The sequence below is a fragment of the Panthera pardus genome, unplaced genomic scaffold (genome assembly GCF_024362965.1).
Source record: "Panthera pardus isolate Hobbes unplaced genomic scaffold, ASM2436296v1 HiC_scaffold_22, whole genome shotgun sequence".
Lineage (NCBI taxonomy): Eukaryota > Metazoa > Chordata > Mammalia > Carnivora > Felidae > Panthera > Panthera pardus.
The window spans coordinates 83,981,293-84,007,529 of record NW_026526788.1 but is presented as its reverse complement, the minus strand read 5'-3'; the positions used below and the strand labels follow the sequence as shown (position 1 = coordinate 84,007,529).

Below are 26,237 nucleotides of genomic sequence, written 5' to 3'. Positions count from 1 at the left end.
ATGTTTATTTTTGAGAGACAGAGAGAGACAGAATGTGAGCGGGGGAGGGCAGAGAGAGAGACACACACACATACACACAGAATCCGAAGCAGGTTCCAGCCTCTGAGCTGTCAGCACAGAGCCTGATGTGGGGCTCGATCTCATGAACCGCAAGATCATGACCTGAGCTGAAGCTGAACCCTGAACCGACTGAGCCACCTAGGCACCCCTAATGTGGGTTATTTCTAATTACACTTCAGAAAGAGCACATTGTTCTATGTAGAAGGTAATGTCCCAAATTCAGGCTCACATAATGCAAGGGAGAAAAGACCCAGTGTATGTTCAGATTTATTAGTTTCTTACTCATTTATTCAATATTCAATCAGCAGCTACTATGTGCATGCCAGGAGGAGGCAGGGCACAGGTGTGCCCCAAGTGCACGGCCAAGGGCTTCAGGTGGCAGTCACCACCTGCTCAGACCCCTCACTGGAAAACATGGCATTGGAGAGCTAAAAAAGCGAAACATGAACTAGCATGGAATGTAAGCTTCCAGGCAGACAGTAGGGCAGTGATGTCACAGTCACTCCTGATTCTACCAAGAGGTCAACACAGAAGCTATGGCCAACTTCAAAACCAGCTCACGCTCCCAAGTACGAGCCACTTGCACGACTGGCTCTATGTGGTCACGGCACAGCCGGCAAAGACTGCCGTGGTGAATTTACCCTTCCTGGCATGTGAGGAGAGGGCTCACGCTGTGAGGTGACATGTGCATGCATTCCTGTCACCTGTGCCACTTACTAGTCATTTAAGCTCATTATCTCTCTGAAGTTCGGTGCCCTCAACTCAAAAACGAGGGTCCCAGCATCGAGGACTGAAAGTGAAATCTGCACCGAGTGGTCAACAGAGTCCCCGTCACATGGAGAGGGCTCAGTAAGCGTGAGCTGCTGACAGAACCACAGCCACGAAGTGTGAGCCTGATCGGCCCCACCCGGACCCCGGAAACGGCACAGGTCTGTGAGGCAAAATCACTGCTCTGCAGAGATCGTATGTGTGCAAAGAGGGACGCTTGAACGTGAAATGTGGTAACGGTGGGGAGAGGAGGTCTCAGCTGAAAGTGCATGATTGCTAAGGAGACACAAAAAGCCACAGAGAGGACAGGATGACCACAAAATGGAAACCCTGGGGCCCTTGGCCCTGGCCAGTCTATACGGAGGATGGCCGTGTGGGCTCACTGAGCCACAAAACGTCCGCACTGGCTGCTTAAAAATAAAACATCACAAGAATGTGTAAACTATGCTCTGCCCCTTGAGCTTCTGTGGATGTGGAAACACTCCATGAGCATGCTACCCAACCACAGCGTCCGTGTTAGGTCAACGTGTGGTCCAGCCCACTGGTGTGCATTCAGCCCCGAAAACAGAACACACTCTGTAGTCCGGGGGCACTTTCTGAAAGGGTTGTCATCGTGCTGGTACAACAGGCCTGTCGTGTGGTTAAACACGACGACACATACTCAGGAAAAGCACAATGGTTTTCAGGTCTAGGAATGCTGCCTGACACTCAGATTAATGAACTTCTATGTTGCACATCAGCAACAGACTGGGGGAACATTAATTAAATGAAGTACTCTATAATTAAACCACTCAACTTTAGTCATTCAAACCATGGCTATGAACACCAAAGCTCTGGCCTGCCTAGGACACTGCCGCCTGCCCTCAGATGTGGCCAAGCCAAGGGGATAGCTCAAGGGGCTGGTCACGCCTTGGGCCCACACGGACATGGATTCTGTGCTCTCTTCCACTCACCGAGGGAAGGCGGCTGCACAGGACTGTCTTCACTGCAAAATGGCAAGGCAACTCACTGACAGAGCCCCTGCTTGGCTTGCTGGCTTAGCAGAATCTGGTGACACAGTTCAAAGACCTGAGGCTTCCCTTCCCTCACCATGCCTATGAGACCAGGATGGCCAGTCCGTCCTGTGGGGTGGTTTAGGGGGCCGGGGAGGGACACTGATGACCCACAGATGGCCACTCTCCTACCGAAGGACATCCTGGTTCCTTTCGGGTTTTTTTCAATTATAAATAAAGCTGCTATAAACATCCGTGTGCAGGATTTTGAATGGGCATGTTTTCAATTCATGCGGGCAAATACTAAGGAGCCTGATGGCTCGGTGGGAAGGCAAGATTATACTTAATTTTGTAAGAATCTGCCAAACTGTCTTCCCAAGTGCACCATGTTGTGTCCCCACCAGCAGCGAATGGGAGTTCCTGTTGCCCCACATCCTCACCAGCATTTGCTGTTGTCAGTGTTCTGGACGTTGGCCATTCTAATAGGTGTGTAGTAACATCTCGTTACTTTAATTTGCATTTCCCTGACAACGTAGGATGTTAAACTTTTTTTTTTTAATCTGATAACTCGCCATCTGTGTATCTTCATCGGTCAGGTGTCCGTTCATGTCTCTGGCTCACTTTTCAGTTGGCTTGTTCATTTTCTCCCCAAGTTTCAAAGGTTCTTTGCATATTTTAGGGAACAGTCCTTATCACACGTGTCTCTTGCAAATACTTTCTTCCAGTCTGCAGCTTGTCTTATTCCACAGATGCTGTGTTCCACAGAGCACCAGTTTTTAATTTTAAGAGAGTCCAACTTACCGATTATTTCCTGAATTGTGCCTCCGGTGTTTCACCTAAAAGGTCATCACCATCCCCAAGGTCATCTAGGTGTTCTCCTGTCTTCTAGGAGTCTTAATGGTTTGTGTTTTACATTTAGGCCTGTGGTCCATTCTGAGCTAGATTTTTGTGAAGGGTGGAAAGTCTGTCTATAGTCCTTTCTTTGCACACAGATCTTCTGTTACTCCAGCAGCATCTGTTGAAAAGATTATCTTTTTTTCCTACTGAATTGTCTTTGTGTCTTTGCTGAAAACCAGCCCAGTCTATTCCTGGGTTCTTTTGTGCCACTCATCTGTTTATTCCTTCACCCACACTCTATCGTCTTGATTACTGCAGCTTTTTAGTAAGTCTTAAGGTACCCTCGCCTCAGTCCTCCAATCTTGTTTTCCTTCAGTGTTGTGTTATTGGCCATTCTGGGCCTCCATATAAACTTCAGAATCAGTTTGCTGATATCCACCAGGCAAACTGCTGGGACTGTGATCGAGACTGCGTTAAATTTTTAGATCAAGTTGGAAAGAACTGACATCTTGACCATATAAAGTCTTCCTATTCATGAACATGGGATTCCTCTGCATCCATTTAGCTCTTCTTCGATCTCTTCCATCGCCTCCAGTTTTCCCGCTATAGACCTAGTACATACTTGGGTTACAGTTATACCTAAGTATTTCATTTTGGGGGTGCTAATGTAAGTAGTAATAGGTCTTTAATTTCACAATGAGCACTTTTTCATGTATTTACGGATCAATTCAGACAATATTCCTTTGTGAAGAGGCTGCTCTTTTTCCCACTTACTGGACTGTCTTTTTATTATGGAGTCAGGAGTCTTCATATGTCCTGTGTACAAATCCTTTGTTAGGTATACACGTTGCGAATACTTTCTCTTACTCTGTCTCTTTCCTATTCATTGTTTTAATGATGTCTTCTGTTTTTTTTTTTTTTTAATATATGAAATTTACTGTCAAATTGGTTTCCATACAACACCCAGTGCTCATCCCAAAAGGTTCCCTCCTCAATACCCATCACCCACCCTGCCCTCCCTCCCACCCCCCATCAACCCTCAGTTTGTTCTCAGTTTTTAACAGTCTCTTATGCTTTGGCTCTCTCCCACTCTAACCTTTTTTTTTTTTTCCCTTCCCCTCCCCCATGGGTTTCTGTTATGTTTCTCAGGATCCACATAAGAGTGAAACCATATGGTATCTGTCTTTCTCTGTATGGCTTATTTCACTTAGCATCACACTCTCCAGTTCCATCCATGTTGCTACAAAAGGCCATATTTCATTTTTTCTCATTGCCACGTAGTATTCCATTGTGTATATAAACCACAATTTCTTTTTTTTTTTTTTTTTTTTTATTTATTTATTTTTTTTTAACGTTTACTTATTTTTGAGACAGAGAGAGACAGAGCATGAACGGGGGAGGGTCAGAGAGAGGGAGACACAGAATCTGAAACAGGCTCCAGGCTCTGAGCTGTCAGCACAGAGCCCGACGCGGGGCTGGAACTCACGGACCGCGAGATCATGGCCTGAGCCGAAGTCGGCCGCCCAACCGACCAAGCCACCCAGGCGCCCCAAACCACAATTTCTTTATCCACTCATCAGTTGATGGACATTTAGGCTCTTTCCATAATTTGGCTATTGTTGAGAGTGCCGCTATAAACATTGGGGTACAGGTGCCCCTATGCATCAGTACTCCTGTATCCCTTGGATAAATTCCTAGCAGTGCTATTGCTGGGTCATAGGGTAGGTCTATTTTTAATTTTCTGAGGAACCTCCACACTGCTTTCCAGAGCGGCTGCACCAATTTGCATTCCCACCAACAGTGCAAGAGGGTTCCTGTTTCTCCACATCCTCTCCAGCATCTATAGTCTCCTGATTTCTTCATTTTGGCCACTCTGACTGGCGTGAGGTGGTATCTGAGTGTGGTTTTGATTTGTATTTCCCTGATAAGGAGCGACGTTGAACATCTTTTCATGTGCCTGTTGGCCATCCGGATGTCTTCTTTAGAGAAGTGTCTATTCATGTTTTCTGCCCATTTCTTCACTGGGTTATTTGTTTTTCGGGTGTGGAGTTTGATGAGCTCTTTATAGATTTTGGATACTAGCCTTTTGTCCGATGTGTCATTTGCAAATATCTTTTCCCATTCCGTTGGTTGCCTTTTAGTTTTGTTGGTTGTTTCCTTTGCTGTGCAGAAGCTTTTTATCTTCATAAGGTCCCAGTAATTCACTTTTGCTTTTAATTCCCTTGCCTTTGGGGATGTGCCGAGTAAGAGATTGCTACGGCTGAGGTCAGAGAGGTCTTTTCCTGCTTTCTCCTCTAAGGTTTTGATGGTTTCCTGTCTCACATTCAGGTCCTTTATCCATTTTGAGTTTATTTTTGTGAATGGTGTGAGAAAGTGGTCTAGTTTCAACCTTCTGCATGTTGCTGTCCAGTTCTCCCAGCACCATTTGTTAAAGAGACCGTCTTTTTTCCATTGGATGTTCTTTCCTGCTTTGTCAAAGATGAGTTGGCCGTACGTTTGTGGGTCTAGTTCTGGGGTTTCTATTCTATTCCATTGGTCTATGTGTCTGTTTTTATGCCAATACCATGCTGTCTTGATGATGACAGCTTTGTAGTAGAGGCTAAAGTCTGGGATTGTGATGCCTCCTGCTTTGGTCTTCTTCTTCAAAATTACTTTGGCTATTCGGGGCCTTTTGTGGTTCCATATGAATTTTAGGATTGCTTGTTCTAGTTTCGAGAAGAATGCTGGTGCAATTTTGATTGGGATTGCATTGAATGTGTAGATAGCTTTGGATGTCTTCTACTTTGAATAGAGTGTATTTTATTTCTGTGTTCGTAGCCTTATTTTTCTGTGTTATAGGGAATATTTGTCTGTTAAAATTATGAAGGTATTCTCCATGGTTTCTTCTAAAAGCATTAGAGTCCACGCTTTACATTTAGGTACAGATACATATCAAATTAATTTTTATATATGGTGTGAGCAAAGGGTCAAGGTGAACTTTTTTCTTCTTTTGCAGATGATACCAAGTTGTTCAGGCACTATTTGTTGAAAAGGTTTTCTCTTCTGCTCTAAGTTTTGATCTTTATGCAAGTACCACAGTATCTTGATTACAGAAGATTAGTGAGTCTTGAAATCAGGTAATTCTAGTTCTAACATCTTCATTTAGTTTCAAGCTTGCTTTAGATGTTCTAGGCCTTTTGCATTTCCATATAGCTTTAGAATCAGCTGGGAATTTCAAGGCCTGAGTGAACTTAACACAAAGGATAGTTCATGAAGAACTAAAGTCTTGGCAGTACTGGCTTTTCCTATGATGAAAGGATGTGTATTTAGGCCCTCTTTAATTTCTCTCAGCATGTTTTATATTGCTCAATGGCCAGGTCTTATGTATCTTTTATTAAAGTTAATCCTAAATAGTTTATACTTTAATTTTTAATTTCTTTGCATAAAAATCAAATAACTTTATATATTAAAATTTATCTTCAGCCTTGTTGAATTTACTTGTTTTAATAGTTTTCAAAATTCTATATAAGATACTCTATGTAAACAACTATATAACCTGAAAATGAAGACAAGTGTACTTATTCCTTTCTGATACATGTGACTTCATTTTACTTAACTTTTTGCACAAAACTCTGTCTTTACCCTTTTATAAATCTGTGTATCGTAGAAAATATATATAGTGTGTGTGTGTGTGTGGGGGTGTCTGGCTTTTTATCGAATCTTAGTAAGGAGGAATCTATGCCTTTTTATTGAATCTTAAGACCATTTACATTTAACGTAATTACCAATGCAGTTGGGTTTAAATAAGATGGATGTGCTATTTGTCCTGTTTTCTGCTCCCCTTTCTCTCTTTTTACTTTCAGATTAAGTATTTTTAAAATCAGTATTCTACTTTACCTTTTCAATTAGTGTATGCACGATCTATTGGCTTATGTCGGTTTTATTTCTTAAGTGTCATCTTAGAATTTACAAATTCATCTTTGGTTTATCAAAGTCTGCCCTCAAATAACATTACACTTGCTCACAATAACATAAAGAACCTTACAGCAGTATATTATCATTTCCCCAGTCCTACCTTTTATACTATTGTTACTCTACTTCTACATATATTATAACCCCCAAAATTCATTATTTGTTTTGTTGTGAAGTAATATCTTTTAAAGAAAATAAGAAAACTGAAAAATAACTTTCATACTTTTCCGCATATTTCCAGCCACCCAGAACACTAAAATACCTGTACTAGAATATCTGTAGCATCATCACTTATAAAGGCAAAAAAAAAAAAAAAAAAAAAAAAAAAAAAGGTGAGAACCCTCATTTCTATAACACAGCGTAGGAAACAAATTATGGCAAATTCACAACATGGGATACTTAACAGTAGTTATTAGTAAAAATCTCCATGGGATTCAAAAACAGAGGAATCTCACAACAATGTTGATTGAACAGGGCAAGTCACAGGAAGGTATCGGTATTACCCCCCCTTCGTATGTAACAGCAAACACGGGGCCGCGAGGAGGGAAGGCAGACATGGCCAGGGAGGGCACACAGGTACTTGGCAGTGCTGCTGGTGCTCCATTCCTTACCCGGCGGGGGGGGGGGGGGGGGCATCGTGAACCTTCCCTTTATTATCAATACCTCACAAACCCCGTAGGAAGTTTCTTTTATCTGAAGCAAGTATTTCACTAAAATCATGAAAATATCAACTTGCCTTCAATGTGCTCAACAATTAAGGAGGCTCTTGAAACTGCTCCTGTCATCTGATAAGAAGTGATTCAAAAAGGTTATTTGGTTTTCTTGTTCTTCCTGGTGTTTAGATTTTACACAGGAGCGGGAAGAGGAAGAAATATGCAAGCATCTGAGTGCCACACACACTGCGTCTTCCTCCTCTGCTCACACTTTCCAAAGGAGCCCTTAGCACCCCGACCTCCAAGCCCCGCCCTCTTCATCCCAGTGGCCTGGTTTACGCTCCTTCAAAGCACTCACGTCACTCCCCCAAGAGTCTAGGGGATGCACATCATATACATGTGTATCTATTTCCCACTGGCACAGAAGCTCCTTAAGGCCCAGAATTTTGTTGTTCTGTGCTAAATTTCCAGAGCCTACAAAAGGGCTTTGCATGTAGCTCAATGGGTACTTGTCCAACAAATGATGAGCTGAACTTGGGTCTTCATGGTCAGGCCTAGGGCTCTGTCTACGAGTGGCATCTGTCCCCACCCACTCATGGGAGGCCTGGAGTCCCCGGCCCTCACCACTCAGGATCATCTCCCTTTCCTCCCAATTGATCTTTACTTTGAAGACGATGACATTTTTTTTTTTTTTTTTAAGTCTGGGAAAAGAATTCAATACATGTATTGTACTGAATTTCTAGGATCTCTGCCCCCAATGTATAAAATGGAATAACTAATCAAGGGTCATTTAACAACTGTGTCCAAGGCACTTGGGAAGGGGGAATCTGGACACCCCTCCATACTTCCATCCACCTGCTCTTTGGAAAAAGGGGCCAGAGCACACTTGGTCCAGGGAGGGGAGGGCCACACAGCCGTTGCTGCCCCAGCACACCTCCCAGGGGTTTTCTACAAATCCTCTCAGGGTTTTCTGGAGTCTCCTCAAGTGTCCAAAGGTCACCCGGGAAGGCTAGGTCATTTTTATGGCGGTTCCATAGGCCAGGGCTCTCCAGACTACACTGTGGGGAGCATCAGCCATCCCCAGGTGCTAACAGGGAGAGGAGCTGTGGAGAAGGTTCTGTATTTGGGGAGGTTCAGGAAATTCATAAACTACAGAACCTTCTGACCATCGAGGTATACACACCGTACTGAAGGGTGTGTCTCAGGAGTCTGGCTCAGCTTTGCTTACACGTTCCCAAGCTTCTGCTGGTGGTCACGCAATCTTTCCTGGTGAGACGTCTTAACATCCGGTAGAACTGAGGTTTTACCAAGTGACCTAGATCTGCTTCCTCTGGAGTTAAATGTACGTCTGCTCCTTTCTTCCCCAAGCCCATTTGTGCTCAGCTGTCCTCAGAGCCCTGGGAATCCTCTGCTCACGGCTGCGGCAAATCCGGGGACAAGGGAATGGCTGAGTGCGGGGTGATATTTTGCTGGTTTCCCGTTGCCGAGTGTGGGTAGGACACAGTGGGCAACGACACCCTCGGCCGAGCGCTGCAGGGGTCTGGCAGGAGGAGCAGAAATGACCTTGTCTGTCAGAAAGATAGGCAAGCTGTAAAAAAGTTCTCAGAGAATCATCCTGCGTGCTCTAAGAGACAGCAAGCACGGCTCAACTCTCTGATATCATAAACTCAGGGCTTGAAGTCTTGCTTCTAGGATCCAAGGTTAAATCTGCCGAATTTAGAAACTCAAGGGTTTTGCAAAGCGCTAGAGGCTGCCTGCAGCAGGCTAGAAGTGGTGCGCGTGCAGTGCCCGGGGCCTAGCACAGCTGCACCCCAAGGTCACAAGCAAGGCCTCAGAGAAGCGCTCGGCCCCTGGGCTGCAGGTGGCTTGAGGGCAGAGTCTGCAGCAACCCCCTGGGGGCAGCCAGCAACCTCAGGATGCGGGACGTGTTTAGACCTCTGCTTGTGGTCCTGATCTCAGCAAAGGGTCCCCTCTGATTTTCCGTGTAAGGTTCCACCTTTCTGAATCACCTCCACCCTGCACCCCAGTTCTACCAACAAGCACGGCTATATGGTGTATGGAGAGAAAAGGCAGGCCCGGTACGGTCTTCGCCAGAAGTCAGCCTGCGCGCAGGAAGAGCAACGTCCCCAGTAAACCCCTCACGGGGGCTTCTGCAAAACGAGGACACCAGACAGCGAGGAGACAAAAGGCCCTAGAGGCAGGACCGGCAGGGGCTCAGGCTTTGAGGGAGGCGAGAGCCGCGAAATCCAGGCCTGCATGGCCTAGACGCAGAGCAAGTGTGACACCTCCCACTTGCAGGCAGCGCCTGGGCAAGAGGCCCCGTGCTCTCCTTTGGAGGCCTGACTCGCTCCCAAGGAACAGAACCTCCAAAATCACTTACAGGAGGCTTTTAATGGCTTCTCCTCGTAAGATTAAAGTAACAAGAAACAAATGATACCAGGGATTTGTTAAGAAACACGAGGCACATCTTTCTGCACGTGTCGTGTCGTTGAGACTTGGCTGGCCCACTGCCCCACATCCCCTCACTTTCTATTCTGCAAAGCCAAGAGCCACGCTTATGAGGGTGGGCCCAAACCACGGCAGCTGAATCAAAGGTCGGAAACGGACAGTGAAGTGCGTTCAGTGCTGGAAACAGCGACAGCTAACACCTCACAAACATCTCCCACGGCGGTCAGAGCCAGGTGGCCCGGCCTCCCGCAGCACCAGTCTGACGGCAGATAGCCTCAAACTTAAACCCGAAGTGCACGCATCCGTGTTTCCCCAGAGGAGGACGTCCCACATCTAAGAAAGCCAAACGTTATCTTCAGGGTGGGTGTGAATGAACGAGCAAAGCACCAGGCATCTCCAGAGAAGCTTCAGGAAGGGCAACCTGGCGGGGCCGGTCTCCATCAGAGCCGAGACAGGTGGGAGGACCCCTCCCCCTCCCCAACTCTGCAGGGAGTTCTCCCCAGACACGCTGACCCTCTACTGTGGCTCAGTGTGGCCAGCCCGCGGGGACGCAAGCTGTGTGTCCCGTAGCCACTAGGCAGGGTGTCCTTGCCAAGTTCTGTTGAATGTCTAGAGCACTTCAGAAGACTTGGTTCACAACGCCGGGCAGAGTCTGCTCACCACGAGGGTCGCTAGGGTTCTGGAGAGCACGTTCTATCCGCTGCGAAGGCAGCAGGGGCTCCCTGTGCTGGGTCTCTGGAGGTCTCATTTCCCCCTCAGGACCCCTTTACACGTCGCTGCTGTCACCCCGCCTTACACACGGGCCACCAGAGGCTCAGAAAGCATGTTACTGGTGGGACCGTGTCCTCCAAAATTCAATGCTGAGGTCCCAACAGCCAGTAGCACCTGACAACGCAACTATCTGGAGAAAGGGCCTTTAAAGAGGCGATTACGAGGAAGCCGTTGGGGGACCCTGAGCCATCTGACTGGTGTCCCTGTAACGAAGGAAGGAGAAAGTGCAACGCGATCCCAGGGGCCTTTGTCCCTAAAGGGACCCACGCAGGGGCGGCAGGCGGGCAGCTCGGGAAAAGCCTGGACCCTGGACTTGCAGCTCCAGAGCCGTGAGAGAACAGAGAGAACACACTTCCGCTGCCCAAGCCACCCAGCCTGCGGCACGCGCCCCCACCGTCCCGGATAAGGGGCGCCGGCAGTCCCCGCGCTGGCTCTGCAGGCCTGGTGGAAATGGGGGTGGGAGCCCCCAGGCTCCTCGCAGGCCGAGCACGGGGCCTGAGGTCACGCATGCGGGCAGGGCTGCACAGACGAGCGCCTAGAGGCTCAAGGGAGCATCCCTCACCAGCTCACAGACCTGGGCTGGGTCAAGGTCAGCAGGGATGCTGGAAACATCCCTCAGGTCGGCCCGGCCCGCTCGGCCTGAAGATCCACCCTTGAGAACAGAGGGCTGAGGGGGCACAGGCCTCACTCGGCTCCTCCGGGAGGTGGCCCTGGTTCTTCCAGTTCTGCGGTCACATGGGGCTGCTGGCTTCTGAAGGGCCCCCGGGGAGCCTCAGCCCTCCCACGTCCTAGGTCAGAGCAGCAAGTCCCCGCCCCTCACCCGGGCCTGCTGGCAGGTGGGGGGCAAGCGTGGATTTCCACCCATGGCTCTGGTCACATAAGCGGCGTGCACTTTGTAGGGGACCAGAAGTCTTAGCCTGAAAATTAAGACATTACCTCAGAGGCCAAAGCGGAGGCAAGCAGCCTGCTCTTGGGGTCGAGCTGTGGTCAGCCTCGGTCAGCTGGCTAATGCCGTGAGCCCTGTGCGCCTCTCTCACCGCCCGCGAACTTCCCCAGAACCCTCCAGACTGGCAAGGCGAGCCTGCGTTCCCCGTGCACGCTGCTCGGCCCTCCCTCACTCCAGCCCTACAGACCGGCGCGGGGTAGGAGCGGTGAGCACCGTCAACCTTCACACCGAGGAGAACGGCTTTTATTAATACAAATTGGGCCATTAATACTATTTAAATGCATTAGCTTTAACACAAATAAACAAGATCTGCCGGTGAAACTTTAAAAACGAATCCCGTATTCTGGAAAGGGAAACCCAGCCGGTGAAGAAGCAGGGGCCCCCAGCCAGGTATTAACACGGAGGGACCACGGGAGCCTCGCGTGGGTCCAAGGTGCAGGCTGTGAGGAACATCAAAAGGTGTTAATGGTTTCAATATTTATCTGCTGCAGGGAAGCACTCTAAAAAGAAGACAGAAAAAAAAATTCTGCTAATGGCTGTGTCTCTGCCATTAAAATGAAAAGCTTAATGCATCTTATAATCAGAGGACAATTTGCAAATCATTAAGAGAAATGTAAAATTCCATTAAAATACAAATCAAGAGACTCTCCCTGGACTAATAATCTTTTTGATATTATTTTGCATTTCACTATTTCTGTTCCAATACCCAGGCCCCACAAATGATCAGTTCCTGAACATGCTATTTACCACAGCCTACTTCTTTAACGAGACCAAGAGAAGGATAATCTGCTATTCAGAGCAGGTACTAATGAAGAATTCCATATATTCTGAAATTTAATTAAAACCCCAAAGATTTCAAATTAGATGCAATTTGAAATGCCTGGGGCAGAAATACATGCACTTGCGTGGCGAGGGTACCACGCTGAAAGTTGATACCGTAATTGGTCTTGATGTATTTTTGTGTTGCTGGGCTGAAGCACAGAACTCATAACCATATAAAAATTCTCTGTAGATTACCTGCTCATTGAAAATGCCATCACTCAGGTAGTTCTCCACTAAATTACCATGCCACTAAAATGCACAAAGTGATTCGCAGAGTAGAGTGGCACAGCTGGCCGACGCTGCCAATGAGTTATGCATGCGTCAACGCGGCCTTTTTTCTTAGTAAAATATGCTCAGTTGAATATTAAAACATAATTGGCATTCAACCTAAGCAGCTTAAACCATTCCGTTATCTTCCTTTAAACCGATTTGGCTCCTCCACAGTTATTTTCAAGGATGCGATTCACAAACTAATGATGCCATCATACTCAGCTAGATTTCGCTGTTTTACATTGGTCATAAATAGGCACAGTTTCTAAGGCCTGCCAGGGATGGCCTTTAATATTAGCTGCTCTTGAACATCAAAGGCCCAATTCTTGAGGAAAAAGAAGGGGGGGGGGAAACGTGCCATTTATGTTGGTTCTTGCATATCTTTTTCTAAACAGGGGAAGAGCTGCGAATTTTCTCTGAAAAGTAGGTCTTGGCCAAGCAATGAGCTCGAGGTCGCATGAAGCTCAGCTTCTGGGTTTTCCTCAAACTGTCTAAGGAAAGGCTGAAAAGAAGACCATGTTGCCGGACCACCGTGGCCCAGCCGAGGAAGGAGCATGCATTTTTAGAAAAAGCAGACAATGCGTGTACACACGCACGTCTAGGGATGGGTCCTTTACACAGCGTGTTCTGTGCAACAATTAAGAGCGGTACTCAAAAAAATGCAAAAGTAGTTGCCATAGCAACGAAGATACTGTAGCTTTTGAAGCTGGGGGGTGGGGGGTGGGAGCGGGCAGGACTCACCAGGGATGCTACTTTCTGAAACACTGTGGCTGTTTACCTTAACATTTAGAGAGCAGGAGAAATCTGATCTGATTTTCAAAACTTCTCACTCGTCACTGAGATGTATTTTAGGCTAAAGACTTTCCTTCCCCTACTTCATTCTCCAGTTTTCTTCTTCAGACGCACTGTGTTTTGTGCCGTTAAGATACAACACGATGCCCCAGCGTGCCGAGCCTCAGGAGGTCTGCTCCGTCCTGGTGACTCCAGCACCGCACGAATCACACGGCTACGCAAACGGCCTTGGAAAGAGATCAGATCTTCCCATTCTGACACGTACACACAACCTGTAAATCTTGTATTCTGAGTCGGCCCGAACATAAGGGTTGCAGGTAAAAATCATAGGTGATGAGGCATTTAAATAATAGTTTTTACACTTCTGGCTCCTACAAATAGCGTTACAGTGTTACTGCCATTAATGTACTAACATTTATATATTTAATGTATTGATAATTTACAGTCCAATTCTCTATACATTTTTTATTAAAATATAATTTTCTCTATAAACCCAGGTGGTAGAGAGAATCCTATTTATTACTTCTCGGATGGTATAAAAATGCATTTAAAAATGCATTAACGCTGCCTGTAAAATGTGAATATACAATATTTTATGACAACAAAAATATTTAAACATTCTCTTTGGAAGCAACACATGTTAATCTAATGCCTACAGTGGGAATAAAAATTCTGAAAGCACATTTAAGTGAAAAGTCTGTTTTTCACTTTAAAATATAGACCTGATAGAAAATTCCTACTTTTCAAAGCCCATTTAAAATGAAAAGTTGAGGAAACAGACACTGTAATTTTCTTTTCTCGGTAGGTAGAAATCTGATACTCTGCGGCTCCGAGGTAAAGAATACCCATATGTACCCAACACGAGGAACACGGTCGGTGATCTTCTTAAATGCGTGAACATAATGAGGGTGAAACTTTCGCCAGTTTGCTGTTTAATTATTGTGCTAGATGTAACAGTTATATTTTAATGTATTTTCCCATAAAAGCTACACTTGTAACAATTTCAAGTATTATTTATTTGCAAAAGAGATCCCGTTATATCCTACACAAAGTCTGAAAGTAGCTGACTTTCAAACCACCTTTTGGTTACCTTTTAAGCTTGGTTAAATTATACTGTGACCCCGGTGGCCTTCACTAAAGGCATTCTCAAGTTCATTTTTTTTTTTTTTTTTTTTTTTTGCCTGATTTATGGAAACCTCAGGGAACACAGGCTCTGACCACCTCCCCGTATTTAGGATGGAACTTTCACTGAACTAGGCTTCCCATGAGCCCATGGTAATTACGATTTATCAGAGGGCTCGCGGCATAGGAACACCACACGTGCTCTCGGGTCTGGCACGCTGTGATTCTGGTCAGCCACTGCCAGCATCTCGGGAGCTGGTGTCCACGCACAGACTCAATTCTCCTCTGTGGGAGGGGGCGCATACTACAACTCCTGGGTAGGTCTAAGGGGACACTCTGGGTGATGTGACCGTTAACCTCCTCCGCAGCAACCGCAGGACTGGATCTACATTAGACGCGCGGAGGACGAAGCTGGCATCCAGAACCTGAAGCCACCTCTTCCCTTTGTCGTCTTGCTTCTGTTGTTCGGGGGTCTCCCCCAGAATCTAGAACTTCACACACCTAGACGCTTCAAAGAAGAACCACGCTTTTGGGCCACAGGTATGGGCACACCTCCTAAAGGCTCTGGTCGGCTCTGTCAACACTCTACCAGGGGGTGTCCTGGCAAAGTGACGCACCTGGGAACACTCTTGAGGGGCTCACTGTCATGTGACTTTGTAACCTGATGGCACAGATGCTGATGCGCAGCCAGCCTTGCTCACACCTTCCAAATTACAAAAAACGAACAGCACACTGGCTCTCGCTCCTCCTCACGTGGCCGCGGGCAGAGTTCGAGATCAGGCAGACGCATGGATACGTAACCTAGAACTTCTAGAAGTTGTTAAGTACAACAGCGAGAACAGCTCTTAAATATGCAATTCTAGGTCTCAGACAAAAATCGCTATTCAATTAGAAATGTCAACCTGAGCACAGAGTGAAGCTCTAAGAGTCTGATCCATTTCAACAAATTCCTTCAGAGCGAGCAGTGATTCTCAAAATCGGGGAAATGTATGTACATGATGCACACACTTATACGTGTGATGTGTACATACATACACACACACGCAAATGTGTGTGCGTGTATCTGTATTTGCCCATATTTAAGATTTTTGACGTGTCTTTGGAGGGTGAGAAGTACAGAGATTGTAGGCATAACACGAACAAACAGTCTAGGGCGTCCTGGTACACACGCTCCCAGATGAAGGGCAGGAGGTAAGAGAGGAACTTACAAAGCTGTTTGTTTGAATGAATCGTTGCTGACACTAAAAACTCCTCATCCAAGATGTGGTCACATAGTACAAAGAATAAACAAACACCAAGGACAATTACCAGGCAGGAAACTGCATAATACAACAGGAAATGATGAACTAAGACATAATCTGAACCTCAGGCTCTCTGGCCCGTGAAATTCACCAAGATGCCAAAGTGTAGTCGATCCGTCAAGCTGAAGAGCTAAGGGTGAAGTATGCTGACTGCTTCCGAGCTGGCCTGGCTGGACCCCCGCAGACAGAGCCAGAAGCAAGCAGGACCACGGCCATGGCCCACAGAGCCAGCACCCCTCGGGCGCCCCCAGGGAGCACCTACCCTGCCAAGTGCCGCTCCTTTCTGCTCAGGCTGGGAGCCCCTGACCCAGAGAAACCCCCAGTGTGGATGCAGAATTCCGGTCATGTAACACCGCTTCCGCTGTGGAGCTACAGACGATGTGGATATTCACATATGCAGACAGGGGCCAGGAGACGCGATGAGCCCGTGCAGGGCACTCCTTCCTGTCCCCAGGAAACATCCCCAGGAAAGCAAGGTGTCACAGCCAGACAGAAGGGGCAGTGGAGAAACCATGCGCTTTGAGAAAAATGGTGGCTTCTGGTGCTGTGGGGAGGGGTTCATGGGGACCGATTATCAGGCCCTGAAAGGGTAAATGTCCCCAAAGAGGAAGGCGGCTCGTTCACAACCTTGGTCACTTGCAGGGCTCGCTCTACCTCTCATACGCCATTTACTTGCAGGGTTCACGCCTACTTTTGTTCATAAACACCCCCACCCTTACCCTCTTCCTTGTGGCTCCAAACCACACACATGGAGGGGCTGCTCCTGATTCGAGACCTTGACCCGGGTGCCTGCCACCCCCTCCTCCCAGGCTACTGATCCGCACCTTTCCCAGTGCTGGCCTCAGAAGGCCTTGGGCCAGATTTCCACATCTGCTGCTCCCGAAAAGCAGCTCAGCAGCTCTAGGGTTGGAAGAAGTACATTTTCACCAGCTGTTTCTCTCCCACTTAATTTAAGTGCCGTGTTGTTAGCTTGTTCTAATCGATAAGTGGGCACTGGAAGGTTTACAAACCTTCTAGCCCTACTAGGTAATATCGTAGCAAGGCCAGCAATTTTTAGAAGGCCGCATTTATAATACGGGAGAACAGTGACTGCTACCAACCAGAAACCGTAAATGCCATCACCTATTTTAGTTATTATCTTCTCTTTAATTTGCTATTTTTTTTTTTTTAAGTCCAGGGAAAAATACCAGTCCAAACTTCCTGAAAGCACAAAGCTGCCTCCTGCTGTGTACGTGTAGGAGAGGCTGAGACAAAACCCTCCCCTGCCGCACCCTCTGCAGACGGACCCGGGCTGTGTTCAGGACTCACAAGAGCAAAGGTGAAGGGCAGTAAAACAGGCCCCGGGACACGGACGGGAAGGGGGCTCAGCGCCTTCTTTCCTGGGGAGACAGCCTGGCTGGGGTGGCCGGGTGTGCTGTGCATTTCGTGGACGTGAGTGACGGCAGGAGGGCAGAGGAGCCCTTGTGCCCCATGAAGGCTGCGGGGGTGGGTGGGGGGAGCGCTGGCAAGATTAGCCCTTGCTTGGCTCTCAGAGATGGATTTTTAATATTAAAGGACTGTCTCTGGTAAGGACTCGAGGTAATGATGCCATTCATTTCCTCATTGTCCAACTGCCTTCCAGGACCCACACACGGCCTCCACTGGAAGGCACGCCGCACAGTGGGACTGTCTTCCAGGATATAGTGGGGAAATTAATTAATTCACCCTGGAAGGGCCTTTCCCGTAAGTCTCTGGCAGGGCTTTCAGAGGAGGCCCCTTGGAAAGAGGGTGTTCGACAGAGATACACAAACACAACAATCCTTTTCGAGGCTTTGTAAGAGAAGTTACAAAAAAACTACTCCTCGCCGGCAGGTTTAAAAAATGCAGATTTTACTACTGTCATGCAACTGGATTTCATAGCTACGAGCTAATAGCTGTGACGAAGGAATTATTAAAGTGTTAAATATTTCATTTAAAAGGGAACATTGCAGTCACTTTGAAAAGAAAACTCAGAACTCATCTGTTGAAAACCATCATCTGTGAGACGACATCGGAAGCAGCAGCTGGGGTCCACCACCATCCGCGCACCGCGGGGCTGGTACCGGACTCACACCACGGGGCTCTCACTGCAGAGTTCACGCCCCACACAGCGCCATGCACGCGGCAGGGCCCATGCCATAGGGCTCACACCGCCACCCGCACCGCCAGGCTCAGACGGCAGGGCTCACGCTGCGGGGCTCACCCTGCCTCGGACAGTGCGGGGCCCGGGCCACCACACATACCACCGGGCTCGCAGCGTGGGGCTGCCTCATGTGGGGCCACGGTGCGCAGCTGGGCCATCCACGGAGGAAGCCCCCACCCCAGCCTGGCAGAAGCTGCCCAGCCCCCTGCAGACTGTGCAACCGCCCCTGCTCAGAGCACCCCTACAGACAGGAGCGCTTAGAAGGGGAAAAAAGCGTGCACGCGCATTCTGAACCTGAAAGGTGGTCGTAGTTGCCCAAAAGGCTGCTCTCCCTGAACTGTGTGAATCGCGCTTCCGGCAAAGTGCAGCTTTTACTTTCCCAACTGCTTTGCCACTGACAGATAAGGACGTAAAGATGCATATTATACAAAGAAGTCACGTTTTTTTTAGTAAATAAATACAAAGTTGGAGAACGTTAACAGGAAAGAACTTTAACATTTCATTATAAAAGAAACATTAAGATTTATTTCGAGAGTAATGGTTTCGTTAAATAACCATTTCTTGGAGAAAAATGAATTCAAAACCAAGCTGACCTTTGCAAGAACTTGATAAGGGAGCACCTGACCTCCTGAAAATGCTCCCCAAGACTGCTGGTCCTCAGAGTGGCTACCGCGAATGATCATGCTGACACTGTATTATTTTCTTTGTAATTAAAAAAATTTTTTTTAATGTTTATTTATTTTTGAGACAGAGAGAGACAGAGCATGAACAGGGCAGGGTCAGAGAGAGAGGGAGACATAGAATCTGAAATGGGCTCCAGGCTCTGAGCTGTCAGCACAGAGCCCGACGCAGGGCTCGAACTCATGAACCATGAGATCATGACCTGAGCCGAAGTCGGACGCTCAGCCGACCAAGCCACCCAGGCGCCCCGAATGCTGATACTTTAATAAAGCAGATTAGCAAAGGGCAAAACGCCTCAATACTCCAAAAACACCCATTTTTTTAAAGAAAATGCTCTCTACTAAAAACACAATATCCCAAGAAAATGAATGCATCTTAGTCAATACTTGCTTTTCTTCTAACTCCCTCAACAGCACCCCAAACTTCACTCCAAGTAACTGCAGCCTTCCCTTCCCACAGAGAAACACCCTATCTGTGGCGGCTCCAGAAAAAGGCAGCCACAGAGACTTCCAGACTTCTGGTCAGGATAGACAGCTTCATGGTTCCTTGGCCAAAACACCCAGACAATTAACTTGTTACTACTAATCAATCTTGGAGGATTTCCAAGAGAAGTGGAACTATGTGAAATTTCCACTATTTGTTAAGTTTTAACCTACAAAACTGGCAATTTTATATGCTTAACTCTGTGTGTGTGTGTGTGTGTGTGTGCGCGCGTGTGACCCGCCTTACAAAATGAGCCAATGGTGAATGGTGTACTCATCTCACAGCGAGCCTGAAACGGTGAAGCAGTCTGGCCCGTGCAGGAGAGGGGCCCACGGGACGCAGCATAGGGGTCCCCGGTCCACAGGCCAGCACCCGAGGAAAATAATACAGGTCAGGGGGCTGGAGCGCAAGGGTGGCCACAGTCAGGATTATGTTTTTAAAACACACTGAAATAGGCAGGCCTGGCCTAAATCTCAGAGGCAAGACCATGATGGAAAAATGATATGCCAAGCCATGTTAAATGTGTTCAAAAATTAAGACGCACAGAAAATAGAATTTGTTAAAAAAAAAAAAAAAAGCATTTATTCCATATTGAAATGTACCCATGCCTCCCAGTTTGCAAAGGTTTCTTTCTTTATGTTAAAGCACAGCTTCCAGAGCCTCTGAGCCTGCCAGAGGATTTTCCTTGCACGGGACCCGCCCGCTCGCCATGATTTCAGCGTTGCCACAAGATCCAAAGTAGAAACAGAGCAAAGCCAACTACCACTGGCTAGAAAGGGGTGTTACCACATCTGGGGGTTAGTGCCAATTAACTCCGTGTTAGCAATTGTATTATAACCATCCACCACCTCCCCTCTTAAACCGTAAAATCCCCACACCTGGTCCCTGCCTGGGAGTGAGCGATTGAGCTAAATTAGAAAAACCTGGCTTGCACATGCCGAGGCGTGGGAAATCCCGGCCCGCAGCAACCACTAACTGTCAGGAGGCGGGGCTGGCCCAGGGGACCCTGTCTCCCCGAAAGCTGGCTAGGAGGATCTCGCCCCAGTTGGAAGTGCCCGCCAGCACTGTGGGGCTCGCCCGACGGAGAAGGCTTCTAGGTTGGCTTGGATGGCCTTCATCCTTACCCCAGCGGCTGCTTCCGGCGCGTCCTGGTCACTGACCGTGACCGGTTAGCCGAGCAGAGGCCGTGGGCGTTGGGGCCCTAGGCCAGGGAGGCAGGATAAGTGTGGCCAGTCCCAACCCTCTTCAAACACTGAGGACAGGACCTCAGGATTTAATAAGCTCACTCCCCAACGCCCCTTTGATTATATAGAGACTTCCTGTCTTGGCTTTATAATTTTTCCGTCCTAAAACTTTCAAAACCTTAAATTTCAGCTCACTATTCATTAGACTTAAGGGCAGGGAAGCCAGTCGGGCAACTCTTCCTTCCCCTAGCGACACAGCAGTACTCCCCGAGTGCTGATGTGGACACATGAGCTCAGAGCACCAGGATCCCCAAGCCCCTACTTCAGAACCCAACCACACCGGAGTTCCTCAGCCCGCGCAGCACACAGAGGTCACACGCGCGTCCTGCGGCATCCGTGCACCCAGTTGGCTCAAGCTACCGGGGAGCAGCTGAGGCTCCTCCCCCGCGCCCTGAGGGCCCATCCAGGATGCAGACCAGGGAGGGTTTCTGGACGTGTGCACAGTGACAGGCAAAGGCTTGCTGTAGCTCCCACACCCATGCTGGAGACCGTTCCGGAGGACACAGGGGGTGAAGAGGGGGCCCTGTTCATTACGGCTGTACCATTTCAGTTCATTATGTGCAACAAAGCTCAAGGTGTTCTCTGCTCACTTGTCTGACCTTGTTAGTCAACTCAGGTGTTAGCTCAACTTCACAGGGGCTTCTCTATCCACTGCCCCTGGAAATTCTACTCCATTTTCAAGTTCCTTTTTGCTGAAAATCATGGCAGCTATTAGAATACCGTTAAGCTCGTTTCATCCATTTCGAAATTCAAGATTGCTTTAAATGCACCTTATCTAAAATCTCAGGGTAATTTTGTCCCCTGAGCATATGTGTCTACACATCTCTACAGAGATGTATATACATATACACGCGCTTTATTAAAACGAATATAAAAAAAATCACTACGTAAAATAAGCCCCCGGCACATGTCTAGAATAATTTTAGTTGCTGTAATTAAAGTCCCAACAACAACTTAAAAGGAAATGTCTGGGAAAATGTTTTTGGTGACCATAGATCATGTGCCTTTGGCATACAACATTTAGGCAATACGTTCTCAATTCATCCTTTAAGGACACTATATCAAACTAGGTTAAGTTTGAGAAATTAAACTGAAAACTTATTCAAGAAGACACAATGCGGCTACCCACTCTGATGTAAATGTCACCAACCGAGTTTATGGAAGTGGCTAATTGTCCATGTACAAGCCTCATTTTCTGTGCTGTTGGCAAGCAGATAGTTTAAGTTAACAATAAGCTTATTGAAAAATTCACTGCTATTCAGATGTGTTCCCATTTAAACCCTTCAGCCAACAAGAGTTAAGAGTCGATCTGCATGCATCATTTTTATTGCCTTTGCCAAGAATTATGTGACCATGTGCCAAAACTAACACAAGCATTTGGAATGGGTGGAGATCGTGAACTCTTGTCCTTACAGCGTGGCCACATGCTGTCTCTGTTTAGATGATGTAAAAATACCAAGTCAGTATAGTCGATAAAATGAGCTGTGATGTAAGTGATAGTTAATAAGTCAAGCTCCCTGAACGAAACCCTAGGAGGCGGCGGAGTTACTGACCTCGCTGGAAAACGGGATGGTGAATCGCAGGCAAGGGGAGGTCTTTGAGGGCCGCCGGCTCATGGAAATAGGCATCCAGCCAGGCCACGCACTGCTTCAGGGGCGCCGTCATTTCCCCTGGACAGCCGAGCAGCTCAGGAAGAGGGGGGGCCTCCACGGCTCTGCAAAAGCGGTAACAGGAGCTTAATAAGCCTCTAGGCCCTGCGTCCACACATGTGAAAAGCAAACAAACGTCTACTCTACCCACATGGGTAAAAGTCCACTGCTGCACAGCAATGGGAAAGGGCGCCGGAGGAGGGCGTGGGACGTCCGCCAGCCACGTTCCCCCCTTCAGCTTTAAGACACACAGCGCATCCTAGAAAACAAGAGGGGATTCTGGGAAGGAACAGCTTAGTATACGGGCTCTTCTGCCTAGGGCCCTGAGCGTCTGCAGCCATGGTGAAGCAGGACAAGACAGAGCACGGATGACCGGCATAGAAGCCGCTCCGGTGGGTGTGTGCACTGCCCCTTCGTGAGACTAACAGGTGCACGTACGCATCTCCCGGTCACCAAGCAGATCACCACGTGTTATCAACAAGATTTTCCACAAATACTGTTGAAGTAATTAAACTGCATTTTGATCACCCCGCCCCTCCCACTGAATTTCAACAACAGCACGTTCATGATTTTCTATCACTTGGTGCTGCATTCTGGGGGATTTCCTCCAAGTCTGCTTTCAGTCTGCTGACGCTTATGCTTCAAAGCGTCTAATCTGTGTGGAGGTCGTTCCGTGAGGCTAACTCCCCTTACACTGCTCTTCTGGCTTACTTTTTTTCCTCCAAACCCCCCTCTTCATTCATTATGGTCACTTCTTCCTTTTATCTCAAGCTTAAACCAACGTTGTTTAGGCTCTCTTCAGTTTGCTCCTTGCCCTCGGGGCCTGATTCTTCTGTCTGTGGCACCTCCCAGAGCCGACTCCCCTTCAGCAGGTGCTGACTCTCTGGGATAGGCTCTGTTGGAACGAGGAAACATCCCCTCAGAGAGGCTTTACTTGGGTGCTTCTGAGCCCTAGAGTTCATGATGGGTCCAATTTTAGTTTCCTAGGACCCCAAACCCACAAAACCGCCAGCCCCAAGTCTGATTTCTTCTGATGACCTCCTTCCTCACCTTCGGAGGCTCAGCACAGGTGGCAGGCTTCCTAGCAGCTTGCTGGGCCTGGACGGCAGAGGGCATCTAGAATTCTCAGATACTAAAGCTCTGGGGGTGGCGTACGTCCAAGCAGTACATTTCCTGACCCCTCGCGTCTCCCTCCCTGCGTGTTGGGGGGGTGCGTGTGTGTCAATCTCTGGGCTGCCTTTCTCACCTCGCACCCACCGCCCTTATGAGGGTCTGAACGGAGAGGCCGCCACCCACTCGGCCGCGGGGCCCAGCATAGGGACGACAGCGTGGCTGCGGCACCCGGGAGCGCGGGCCGGACCAGGCCTGTGTGAGGACAGCAGCACGCACAGGGCACCGCAGATCCAGAAGCCCGTGTAACCTCACCCTCCAAGCTGCAGGCAGCAGCCAAAGACCTTGAAGCGCGTCTTACAAACGCTCCTGCACTGCAGTCCGAGTCTCTCAGGCACGGCATTCTGCGGAAACGAGGGTCTCCACCGAGGTCCTGGGATCTTTCCAGAGATAAGCTTCCCTGGATGGGATGCGCAGAATGCCCTTCATACCGTTTTTCCACAAGAGAACAGACAGTGGATCAGGGAGGGCTTTCTAAGCACTCACACACGGGCAGTGCTGGGGAAGGAACCGGACAGCAAATAGAACTGAGCCTGCCCTGACGGCCAGTCAGAGAGGGCTGGCCACGGCCCGGCCATCCTGCCGACTCCCGACTGGACGCCACAGGCCCAGGCCTCCCCGCTAGCTCGCTGTGGGCCGGAACTCACATGGACGGACCTCTGGTCGGCCTGGACCCCAACTCCGCAGAGGGGTCCCATGGGACCTGCTCCCTCCCCAGGCATGGTGAGGCCAGAGGAGCGGGGCCAGGGCCTCTCGAGACATCCCTGGGGGGAGAGACCCATCTCCTCACTGCCCTGACTCCTTTCTCTGTTAGGACCTCCGGTCAGGGAAGGAGTGGACCTTCCTGCGCTTGTGCTTGGCTTAAACGTTATTCCAGTCCCTCTGTTCTCCCACTGTTCCTTCCTTGCTGATAAGCTGATGATACTGGAAAGTAAAGATGGGCAAGAGTGTCTCGTGCTGTTCCATCCTGCTCCCGGGGTTGGGGGGGGACAGGAGACAGGCCCACCGAGGATGAGCCAGGCCTCCCTCCCGACACAGCTGGCACCGTCCAGGGGGCAGCTTTGTGGCTAAGGCCGCGAGCAGGAGGCCATCTGCAGGTGACACCTGGTCACACAGGGGGTGAGCAGGGCTGAGGTGCCCACGTCCCCACCCTCAGCCCGTGGGTGGCTTCGGTCCAGAGGAAGCAGGAGAGGGGCCGGGGCTGCATCAAGAGCCCACAGTGCCCCACACGCACCCAGCATCTCCATGGCCAGACTGGGGCCGGCCGAGGCCAGCCCCTCACGGGCCACAGATGCTCTCAGGGCTCGTGGGGTGTGCTCGGCCATCACACACGTGGCAAATGGGGTTCCCTGGGTCAGGGGGCCTACATCACATAAGGCGGGGGTCCTCTGCACCCACTAGCGACCTGCTTTGCTCCAAGAGTTACAACTCCATGCTCGGAGGCCCCGGAGCGAAACGGGGGTGTCTGGCCCTCAGGGGAAGGGGCCAGGCTGGTCGTCGCTCCCTCCACATTGCTGAGGGACTAGGTTGGTAGCTGTGTTCCTACTAGCATTTCCCGCTCCTAAAAGGATATTTGAAGAATTTTTATAGTAGTAAAATTCATCTTAAATTGATTTTTTATGCTTGTGCTAAAGATCTCAACCTCTGATTTACTCTGTAGTTCTCCTTTTTAACTCTTTCTCTATTGGCATTAGGTAACTATTCATGGGTGAAATGTAATTAAACAGCTTTGATTCTGAAGCAAGGATTTATGATACTACATTTAAAATGAATGGCATTAAACACACACATAAAACCAGATTTTTAAAGCCATGACACAAATTTCCATTTCTACAATAAAACGAAATTTATTCTCTGCCCTGCCCTCCCCTACAGCCTCGCTTCGCTTGCCCCTGCGCGAGCCGCGGTGTGACGGCAGCACTTATTAGGGAGGAGTCTCTCCAGGCTTCCCTATCGACCAGCCCTGAAGCCCCACTGATTACGGGCGAGCACTGGCGCATGGGAGCCCAGACCGAGGGCCGGGAAGCCAGCGCTGCAGCACAGACAGGGCCCTGACCTGCTGTCGGCTGGGAGAGGGCAGAAAGGGGACACGTCACAGTCACTCTTTATTCACAGTCACGTATTATCAGTAAGAGTCACCCAGAGGCAAATGCAGGGACACTGGAGCCCTTCTCCTTCTCTCCTGTTTTTTTTTTTGTTGTTTGTTTGTTTGTTTTTTTAAACCTGGCATGAGAGGGCTGGCTAGCGGCTGACAAATGAACTTGGCTTTGTTGAGTCATACGCAGGACAGTGGACAGCACCGGGCACACCATGACACAGGCAAGCATAAAACCACGTGTCGTTTGGCTTAAGGGTCTCTTCCAGAACGAGGCAACTGCTGGCGATCCCAGGACAACAGTGTGTGGCCTTCTGGGGAAGCTCCTGGAACCCCAGTCAGAGAGAAAGCCCCATGCGAAGTTCTCCCGGACTCCTGCCCCGTTTGAAGAGGCAGCCCCGACCCCTTCCCTTCTGGGGCTTGGAGGAAGGACGTTCTGGCGTTAAACTATTTCAGATCTCAGGTTTGTCCTTCAACCCAAATCAGGACACGGAAAAAGTGTGAAGCGCTCCATGATGAACTTCTGAAGTGTCTTTAATAAAGCAGGCAGTGATGCCTTACCGCCATGTATTAAGGGAGGGCCCGTCGCTTCACAGCATTCCACACAGGAGCCTATGTGGTCTTCAAGGGAGGACTGCCCTTCCTGCCTGCAACGAAGCTCGCGTTTCCAGACACGGATTTCAATTAGAAAGCGAGGGGATAGAGGCAGCATCCCACCAGAGGCAGGGGGGACACAAGGGGAGTGGACCAAGTTTACGTGAAATGGCCCCAGTGGACGGGTTTCTTAGCCGTCCACCTGCCACACGGGAAGCCCGAGTTGGCGCTTCCCATCCGCTGTGGCCCCCTCAGCCGGGTCACACACCCTGGGCCGGGGGGGGGGGGGGAGAGGGGGGCAGCAGCTGCGGAGCCCAGAACCCACCGCCTGCAGTGGGCGAAGCGCGCCAGGCCGGCCTGGGTGCTAGACAGCCGCGCTCAAGGTCCGAGGCTGCATCAAGTGCTGGCACGACACGAGGAAACCTGA

General features: G+C 49.0%; 1 protein-coding gene and 2 long non-coding RNA genes across 3 annotated transcripts in view; 2 read left to right on the top strand and 1 right to left on the bottom strand.

Annotated features, from left to right (window-relative positions):
* MGMT (O-6-methylguanine-DNA methyltransferase) overlaps window positions 1-26,237 on the bottom strand; it is a 298,547-nt gene that overhangs the window by 25,548 nt on the left and 246,762 nt on the right. The window contains exon 3 of the mRNA XM_053910052.1: window positions 21,856-22,016. Coding sequence (XP_053766027.1) covers window positions 21,856-22,016 — 161 coding nt within the window. The remainder of the gene's footprint in view (window positions 1-21,855; window positions 22,017-26,237) is intronic.
* LOC128779048 (uncharacterized) lies at window positions 582-14,312 on the top strand. The gene is made up of 3 exons (XR_008424983.1): window positions 582-989; window positions 13,406-13,627; window positions 14,116-14,312. It is a non-coding gene; the product is annotated as an uncharacterized LOC128779048 (long non-coding RNA).
* Window positions 14,803-25,105, top strand: LOC109252263 (uncharacterized). Its single transcript, XR_008424984.1, has 3 exons — window positions 14,803-14,972; window positions 19,704-19,855; window positions 24,997-25,105. It is a non-coding gene; the product is annotated as an uncharacterized LOC109252263 (long non-coding RNA).